The 10,258-nt window shown below is 30.2% G+C and overlaps 1 protein-coding gene across 1 annotated transcript; it reads right to left on the bottom strand.

Moving 5' to 3' along the window:
• Positions 1-6,541: 6,541 nt before the first annotated feature.
• Positions 6,542-8,022, bottom strand: LOC120270181 (probable WRKY transcription factor 75). Its single transcript, XM_039277215.1, has 2 exons — positions 7,580-8,022; positions 6,542-7,033 (listed from the first exon to the last, which is right to left on the bottom strand). Exons 1-2 carry the CDS (start codon positions 7,903-7,905, stop codon positions 6,856-6,858), a joined length of 504 nt encoding a protein of 167 aa, XP_039133149.1. The 5' UTR covers positions 7,906-8,022; the 3' UTR covers positions 6,542-6,855.
• Positions 8,023-10,258: the final 2,236 nt, after the last annotated feature.

Raw genomic sequence — 10,258 nt, 5'->3', positions numbered from 1 at the left:
AATTCATATAGCTGCTGGGAGAAGACTGTTGTTGTTGTTAATTCACATAACTGCCAATCACAATTTTGATTAACATAACTGTCAATCATAATTCTGATTACAATTCATAGTTTCCATATTTACAATGTTGTTGTTAATTCACATAGCTTCTAGGAGAAGACTGTTGTTGCTAGTGGTGGTGGTGATGTTGTTTCAATGCAAACGACATCATTAGGTGGATTAAATATAGAGTTGAGTGGAGCATGCTGGGAGAAGACTACTGTTGCTACTGTTGTTCCTTGTTCATTTAGAACATCTTCTTGTTTCTTGGCAAAATTTGAATGTTCCACATTCTCATCAAATCCCACATACTTCTTCCATTCCCTCCACCATCTGTATTAAGAGCACTATCAAGTTAATGCATGAAGTAGATCATTCTAGCTTAGTTTATTTACATAATAACACTGAATTGGAAACACAACAAAACAGGTACAACTTGACCAAAAAAATACAACACGTAATCTAAATATATTCACAACCTAATTTAGATTAAATGATACATCAACATAGATTGCATGCAAAAAGGATCAAAATTAAAAAAAGTTAGCACAAACAAATCATGTAATTAAAAATCAACAGAGACCATCCTACAGTAAATGCTTACTCCTCATTAACTCAAGCACCTCCATAATCTCCATAGACACCTGCCCACACAAAAAATGAACTCTACATAATCTATAATAATCTTAAATAATTTCTTAACGGGATTACAATTTTGTTATTCCAGTAGTTTTTTCTAATCATAAGCATCCATTTCATTGTGGTCAAATATACATACACTTGATATCAATCTGTAGAGGTTCTCAAAACATATAATAGAAAGTTTGTAAAAAAGCACACAAAACACATAAGGAGAAAGCTTCTTGTGATGCAGTACCTAATACAATATCCCGCAAGGATAACAAAACATGATTAATTATTATACAATTAAAGCTAACTAAAGCTATCAACATAAAAATGACACCTTTTTAGCTACTTGTGATGCAGTATCCAGAATTTGCAAACTAAAGCTATCAACATGCATGTTCAATGTGTATGGAAGAGTATTCGAAATCACCTAAGAGGAAAATTTGTATAGTAATCCAACTTCCCCAGCAGAGTCGAGCATAAGAGAATGAAACGCAATAATATTTTTCTCACCACATTGAAATAAATCAATTGAACTAACATTCACAGAAAATCATATTAGTTGATGTGGCACCTTTAATTAACACTTGGGGACTACTGCCCCACTCGCAAGAGATATCAGATCCCTTTTGATGGGAACCCTAAAACTCTTGTCAATCGAGGTTATGTGACTTCAGAACAGAAGAAGAAGACGATGATTTCAGGATGCCGACCGATGAGATATAGGCGGCGAGATTTGGGACGACGATGACAATAGTTGGGATGACGACACCAAGAGAGAGGACCAGGATCGTGAGTGGCAGTATGGGAGATTTCCCCCGGCAACAGTGAGAACCGAAGCGGAAGAGTAGCGACGGCGAGATGGCCCCGGGTGACAGCCAGAACCTAGACGGCGAGATGGGAGATGGTCAGGTGACGGTGAGAACCGAATCAGAAGTTGCGACGACGAGATGGGAGATAAGAGAGATGTGGAAGCGGAAGCGCAGCAACGGCAAGATGGGACATAAGAGAGATGTGGAAGCGAAAATGTAGCGACGTCGAGATGGCCCCGGGTGATGGCCATAACCAAGACGGCGAGATGGAAGATGGCCAGGCGACGGCGAGAACCGAATCAGAAACAGCGACGGTGAGATGGGAGATAAGAGAGATGTGGAAAGGGGCTGAGTTATCTTTCATAATTGTTTTATTTTTTATTCTTAATCATGATCACCAGGAGAGAGAGTGTGTTGGTGATGTGGACGCCACGTTAACCACCACATCATTTGGGTAATAGTTTCGGGAAGGTTGGTAGGAGCATTACTTGTTAGGAAAAGTCAACATTCATTGACTACAAAGTGCTCCTCTATGAATACAGTGAACAAGAACATAAGCTCAAGACTGTTGGAACATACAAGGAAACAGTCTAAGAATCCCCCATATATTAATTGACTACTTCTTCGACTGTTTCCTTGTATCAACAACATTCATAGGAATCCCTTAGTGTCTCAGCTTCTTTGCCATTGAATCTTACAACCTAGAGATTATGCTTGGCTTGTTCACAGATTGTTGATTATATAAAGAGAAGGATATATAACTAGTAATTAATGGTGTCCTTGTATCAACAACAAACATAGGAATCCCTAGTGTCTCAGCTTCTATGCCATTTAATCTTACAACCTAGAGATTTTGCTTGGCTTATTCACAGATTGTTGATTAAAGAGGAGGATATATAACTAATAATTAATTGTGGCCAGGTTCAAAAAAATAAATAAATAAATAAATAAGTGTGTATATGTGTGTGTTTATTATTCTATGATCATTAAGGAGTTCATTATTCTAACATAAGTAGTATAGTGACTAATGAATGAATTTTTATAGACCCATTAGAAATACTGTATTAAACTATCATCATGTTTGTTGTAACCCTCATGAATCTTGCATATATATAGTTGCCAAGACAACCACCTTCACAATAAATGCATAGCAACTCTCCTTTTTACCAAGTGAGAGGCGGGAGGATCAATTCTCTATTACAATAATTGAGGTGAATGGTTTTTTCACTGTATATCAATCAAATAAAAAAATTACCCAAACAAATTCTAATAAAAAGATATTTATAAAAAAATAATGAACAACAAAAATATGATTGATGAGTTATAAAAATAAAATAAATTATAAAAAAAATCAAGCATAATTAATTCAGATAGATTGTTAAAATAGTTAAACAGTGAAAATATTTGATTTTCATTAAAAATCGAGCGTTCGACTTTGTATTGTTAAGGCATAAATAGAATATGTGTAATCTCTTATCTATATTATTAGAAATAATAATAATAATTATTATTCTGACATACAAAAAGAGGTTTTTTCCCTAAAAAAAATTAAAAACATCCAAGACATGGGCGCGGGCCGGCCCGGAACCAGCCCGCCGGTTTAGTGACCCGACGGGCCGGTTCATTGACCCGTAACCGGCCCGTACTGTAGACTTGCCGGTTACAGGTTGGGATTTTCCCAATCAATGACCCGGCGAGCCGGACCGGGTTGGGTTTTTTTTTAATATTGTTGATTATTATTATTATTATTATTATTAGTAAGTGCAACATGGGATTTGAACCCATGACCTTAAACTTGGACAACAAAATCAAACCACTTGAGCTACAATTTATTTTTGACATTTATTAGAAAATTATATATAGATAGATGTAGCATATGGATCAAAATATTTTACACATATATTTAATTTATAAAAATTAAGAGACCATATAATAAATTAAAAAACTATATAAATCAATCTGTAAAATATCAAAGTATCAAACAATAAATTTTCATAAATATTTTTTTAAAAAAATTATTTTGTCAATCGTCTTTTGGCTCATAAGCACTAAGTCCCTACACATGCACACTTTTAAATTCTCTTAAATAGGGGCACTCTTATTTGTCATATATATATATATATATATATATATATTAGATTATTTTGTTTCAATTTATAAAATAAAAAATAAAATTACAAAAAATTATTTTTAAATTATGTATATTAATTTATAAAAAATATATTAGTAAAAAAGGAATATCTTTGAATAATGGTTAATATCATGAGCACACTTGACTCAACAGTCATTGAGTCAGACCAAGACCTAGATGTACAGATTAAGTAAGTGGGTGACCGATTACACTGTGTAACAGAACTACGTGGGCTTTGATTCCTCTCACACCCAGGAGGATACATAGGCAACTTGATTCAGCATGTAAACGAATTAAGTCCAAGCCATTTATTTTCAAATTTAGTGTAGTTTAAAATTTTAGTGAAATTTAGTGTAATACGTGTGACTCTCTTATTTTTTGAAAACTTGTGGTATTCATGTTTGGGGTCTTAATTGATTCATTTTTTTTTTTTAGAAAATTTTCCGAATTTTTTTCCTGAATTTTCACAAATTTTCTGTATTTTTTTCAAATTTTTTATGAATTTTCTGTATTTTTTTTTAATTTTTTAAAATTTCTTTTTGAGGTGGGCCAACCGGGCCGGCCCACCGGGTTGGCCTGGCCCGCCGGGCCAACTTGGAAGCCGAGCCGGTTCCAGGCCGGGCTTCCTGTGGCCCAGACCCGCCGAGACCGACGGGCCAACCCGGCATGGCGGGTTCTACGCCCAGCCGGGCCGGATCTGGGTCGGTGGGCCGGTGAACTGGACCCGGCGAACTAGGCCCACCGGGTCCGGTTAACTGGTCCGTGCCCACCTCTATCCAAGACAACTTTAGAAACATACAACATTCCATAGTCCATACATTAAAAAAAAAATAAAAATAAAAATAAATAAATAAATAGAAATGACTCAAAATTTATATATGAATAATTTATGGGAAAAGGTTGTGGGAAAAAGAGAAAGTTGCGTTATGCAAACTTCTAATCATCAGTGCTAGACTAGTACTAGTACTACAAAAGATGCAGCTCACAGCTACCTCCATGTGCTTCCTTCATTTAACCATCTAATCAGCCTGCCCAACTTAAACATGCTAGTGTCAACCACATGTGACATGCACATGTTTTTCTATCAACTCAATTTTTTTTAAAAAAATTATATATTTTTTTTTATTTTATAAAAGATAGTTGTTGTATAGATTAAAAAAACTCTTTTTAGTTATATATAAATTTGATGCCATAGCGAACTGCATTGAGACAATCATAAATTTTGGCATTATTAATTAAATATTACTATAATATAATTATTATAAGTATGACTTAATAAATTCGTTAAATTTTTTATAAATTATTTTAACATTTGAGTCAAGCAAACTATTAAAAAAATAATAATAATACCAAAAATCTCTAGGCTTCTTGGTACTGAATTCTTTGTTTAAGGTTTTTGTTTTGAGTAAACCCGGGATGAAAGCTTACGTAAGATGAGAGTATGATGTTGTTAAACTTGTGCATGTGCTATACATCAGTGCACGTCTCTGACTATTAATCTTAAATATGGGTGCTTGTGGTCTAGTGTCAAATTGTTTTTTAAATAAAATAAAATAAAAATAGAAGTAAAATATAATTATTTTTCATGATTCTAATAATGAGAATCTAAGAACAAAATTGAAATGAATAAATATATAATATAAAAAGTTAACATTATATATATATACATATACTCGTTTATGTTATTAATTAGCGTACATATATTTTACTTGTATGATTGATAAATTTTCAAAAACATTGCAATATATCTTAGCTCACCATTAATTATTTATTAATATTGTTTACATATATATATATATATATATATATATATGTAATTCTCCATTAATTACTCCACAAGTAAAAATATTGTATCAATTAAAACAAGACACACATTCAAATTCAATGAAAATAATAAAAAAAAACACAAACATTAAATATAAAACTAATATAACACAAATTTAAAAATTAAGAAGCATCAAATAGGGAAAATAAAATATATAAACAATGAGAATTACGCAGTGTACATGCAAACTCTAACCTAATTAAATTGAGTTAGAAAATGAAACATGCTAAGACTTTTTTTTTTTTTTCTTTTTTTTTGGGTTACACTAAATTTTAACTTGTCAAGTCATAAATCTAATCCGTCTAATAATTCAAGTCACATGCAACATCTGATTTTTTTTCCTTGCATAGGGATATATACACCAATAAAAAGTATTTGTGAAACATTAATGGATAGATAAAAGGATTAGAAAAAGGTAAAATTAATTTAAACACAACATAAAACTACTTAATCTACAAAACTAACTCAAAAATCCTCATTAGTTAGTTGTATAAATAGAACTGGACCCTGCTCTTGTATAATTTAAACACAACATAAAAAATTCAAGGATATATACAACATGCAACATGTGATTTTTTTCCTTGCATAATTTAATCCGTTTAATAATCAAGTCACATGCAACATCTGATTTTTTCCTTGCATAGGGATATATACACCAATAAAAAGTATTTGTGAAACATTGATGGATAGATACAAGGATTAGAAAAAGGTAAAATTAATTTAAACACAACATAAAACTACTTAATCTACAAAACTAACTCAAAAATCCTCATTAGTTAGTTGTCTGAACCCTACTCTTGTATAATTTAAACACAACATAACAAAATCAAGGATATATCCACATCTGATTTTTTTCCTTGCATAATTTAGTCCGTCTAATAATTCAAGTCACATGCAACATCTGATTTTTTCCTTGCATTGGGATATATACACCAATAAAAAATATTTGTGAAACATTGATGGATAGATACAAGGATTAGAAAAAGGTAAAATTAATTTAAACACAACATAAAACTACTTAATCTACAAAACTAACTCAAAAATCCTCATTAGTTAGTTGTATAAATAGAACTGAACCCTACTCTTGTATAATTTACACAACTCAAATACAAAAGTCAAGGAACACTTCACCTTGTACATTGATTACACAATTACACAAGTGCTATAACAAGCTCATTGAAGCTATAATAATGTTGGAATTCAACTTAATTTACAGGAATTCTATTTGCGTGCACTAAATAATAATAATAATAATAATAATAATAATAATAATAATAATAATAATAATAATAATAATAACAATGAAAGAGGGAGCATTTCCAAGATTATTAACTGACTACAGCTTTGGAAGTTTTTCTTTGTTTTTTCTTTAAAAAAATAGATTTGAAGAACATGCATGCAAGGGGAGCTTTTGAAAGGTTTTAGCAGCTTCTGTAAATTTGCATTTGGTTCAAGATATGCTCAAAGTTGTCATTGGACTTCTCAATGGGATGTGTGTGCATTCCTTCATATGTTGTCACTACAACAGCTTCATCTTTTGATAAACGTTGCACTTGCTTCTTTACATTGCATCCTTGATGTGTGCACCTATAATAGCTTCTGTCCAATATCAAAAACAACACCAAATTAATCCAATGAATAACTATATTTTAACCCTTGATGATCAGTATTAGTGTGCATATAAATATACATATATCTTATAAGGAATGAATTTAATGTAACAAGTAGTGAAGATGCAGTTACATCATGCTAAGGATTGAACTAAATATCAAACCATGTATCTCATATAAACCAAATGAATCACTAGAGAATGAAGAAGTTAAAATAACAATATTTTTGTCTACTATTGCATGTAATATGTCACCTTAATTTTCATGCTTTCATGCTATAGCTTCAATTCAACAAAGACAGTAAACAAAAGCTGTAATGATCAACTTAGAAAATGAATATAAACATGTATAACAATATGTGAAGACTTTGTATAATTTCATTCTATCATATAGATAAATGAAAGTCCTATTCCTAGTCAAGTTTGACCACCAAACAAAAAACTTCTTATTCTACAAAGCACAAACATTGTTTATGGTTCCTCAAATGAATGAAAAATGAACTCTAATCTAAAGAAAGCAACGAAGGAATACAAACCTTGGGAACTTGTTATTCTTAACAGCTTTTTGGCCATACTTCCTCCATCTATAACCATCATCAAGAATATCAACTTGGCTTCTTGTTTGAAAAGCATAACGAGGTCTCCTTACCTTCTTCTCACCTTTCTTCTTGCTTGCCTTCTCTCCCAATTCTTTGCTTTCAAATATCAAACCATTTGGTGACTTTGTAGCACTAGTATTGCTATTATTACTACAAGTCATATTTGATGATAAGTTGGCAAAGAGTTGGGTGGTTGTATTGCTAAGCATGCTATGATACGAAGATGATGGTTGAGTAGGGAACAACATGGCATAGTTATCCATGAACTTAACTAACAAGAAGAAGAAGAAGAAGAAGAAGAAGAAGAAGAAGAAGAAGGTTGAGGAGGAGGTCTAAGGAGGAAGGAAAGGTCTTAATAATGAATGGGAGATGGAGTTATAGATGCGTAAACGGCACGTAAATAGGCAATATAAGAGTGATGGTTTATCTCCCACTACCCTTTACTTTTTTATATATGTGGATGAGGGGTTTATAAGTTTTAATTCATGGAAGATCTGAGATGAACTTTCATAGTCTAACACGTGTTGTTGTAGTCTTCTAGTTCTCGGTGAGGATGGGAAACTAGGGTTTTGGTCTCGGGAGAAACGTGTTTCCTTTTTTTTTTCCAAATTTTTTTTGAATGATAAAATAAAATTTTTTTTATTGACTGTCCAATATTGATATATAAATATATATTGATAAATATATACAAATCACATATTAAAGACAGACATATATGAGGAGCTAACTTCTACAACACCTAACACTTGTGTGTTTTATGATTGGCTATTCAATTGATATTTGACAAAAAAAAAATTATATTTATTATTATTTTGCAAATCAATAACTCCTTGTGGATCTTTTGTCATGACTTATAATTAATTGTTTTCTCAAAAAAAAAAAAACTTATAATTAATTGTTGTAAATGTAACATTGAAAATAAAAAAAATAGTACATGGACTATTCTTTTTGTTGTTAATAAAATAATTATAAACTAAGAAAATTTAAAATTAAGAAAACAACTTCTTTGGATAATAAAATATAACGTTACTTTACCGTGTAATTTTTTCTTTGTTATTAATGAAATAAAGGTTTGTAAGACCAAGTTGTTTTCCTTAATCCTACAATTTTTATCTTATGATTTATATGTTTTCTTTTGTTTATTATTATTATTTATTAAAATAAAAAATAAAATTACATATTGGGCACTACAATTAGCCATGAGTCTTTAGTCCTTTTGCAATGCGTGGTATATATATATATATATATATATATATATATATATATATATATATATATATAAACAATAGACAATAAGTATAGTTATTGAATAACCAAAATATTTGCCATTTATTGCCATTATTATCATTTTCAAGAAAAGAAAAAAAAACACAAGAATTAGTGAAAGATAATGATTTTTTTTTTGTGGGTTAAAAGTCTTTATATCACTATTTTTTTAAATTTATCTTGAATTGCTATCACTATTTATGACCATGCTTAAAATAGACTGATGAAGGACAAGTGATATGAATAATAAATAATAAATATAGATACTGAACAACTAAAATGTTTCTATAATATTGTTGACTTTATCAGCCAAAATAAAGCAAAAGAATTATTTTACTAATTATTTTTACTTTTCTATTTCTAGCATTATTTTGAAAATATTATGTCTATTCATATATGTAAAAGGCCAAATTGATACAAATAATATGCAATAAATACACAGAAATATTTACTCTTTTAAGAAAAAAATTAACAATTTTTAGCATTCAGATCACCATTTTCCCCCAAAATTTTACTTACTTTTAAAACTCAAAAAAAAAAAAATCAATTAATAATTAATTGAAAATGGAAATGGGAAACGAGCTCATGAAAATATGGCTGCTTTGATGTAGTGAATGGTGTGTGTGACATGTTTGGCATCTATCAATCATGCTAACTTTCTTAGTGCCTTCATATGGTCTTCAATAAAACATAAATAAAGCCAGGAAAGTGTGTTTTTCGTTTATATGAAAGGGCGCTTTTTAATAAACAACAACATAGTTGATCATTATCAATCTCATTTTATTATATTTTTAATTTACTTTCAAATGTATTTAATCACATGATCATATACTATTAATGTTTGTTTATCAAATGTCTTATCATAACCAAACATTTAATCACTTTGTGAGGAATCCAAAGTTAAGGATGAGGCCGCCAAAGGAATGGCTCAATGCGTCTCAATTGTAAATGCATCATTATAAATTTGAAAGTATTAAATTTTTTAAAACATTCTTACTATAGTTACAATAATTATTTAATATAAAAAATTAAAATTTCTAAATTTTTTTATTTTAATACTTAATTAATTCTGTATGATCTAAACTATTTCTAAATTTCTCTTCTTTAGTAGTCTATTTTTGAAATCATTGTATTTTTCATCATAATTAATGACAAGCCTGTAAAAAAGAATTAACAAATATCTCATCTAAGAATTTGTCATAATTAATTTATATAAAATTAATTTTTTATTAACACATTTTTAACTCTTCAATTATCTTGAGCCATTCTAGTTGAATCATTTACACCTACCCAGGCATGTATATGTATATATATATATATATGTATGTATAAAGTAAAACATAAATAATA

This window comes from Dioscorea cayenensis, chromosome 10, assembly GCF_009730915.1.
Source record: "Dioscorea cayenensis subsp. rotundata cultivar TDr96_F1 chromosome 10, TDr96_F1_v2_PseudoChromosome.rev07_lg8_w22 25.fasta, whole genome shotgun sequence".
NCBI classification, from domain to species: Eukaryota; Viridiplantae; Streptophyta; class Magnoliopsida; order Dioscoreales; family Dioscoreaceae; genus Dioscorea; species Dioscorea cayenensis.
This window is presented reverse-complemented; position numbering and strand designations above follow the sequence as displayed.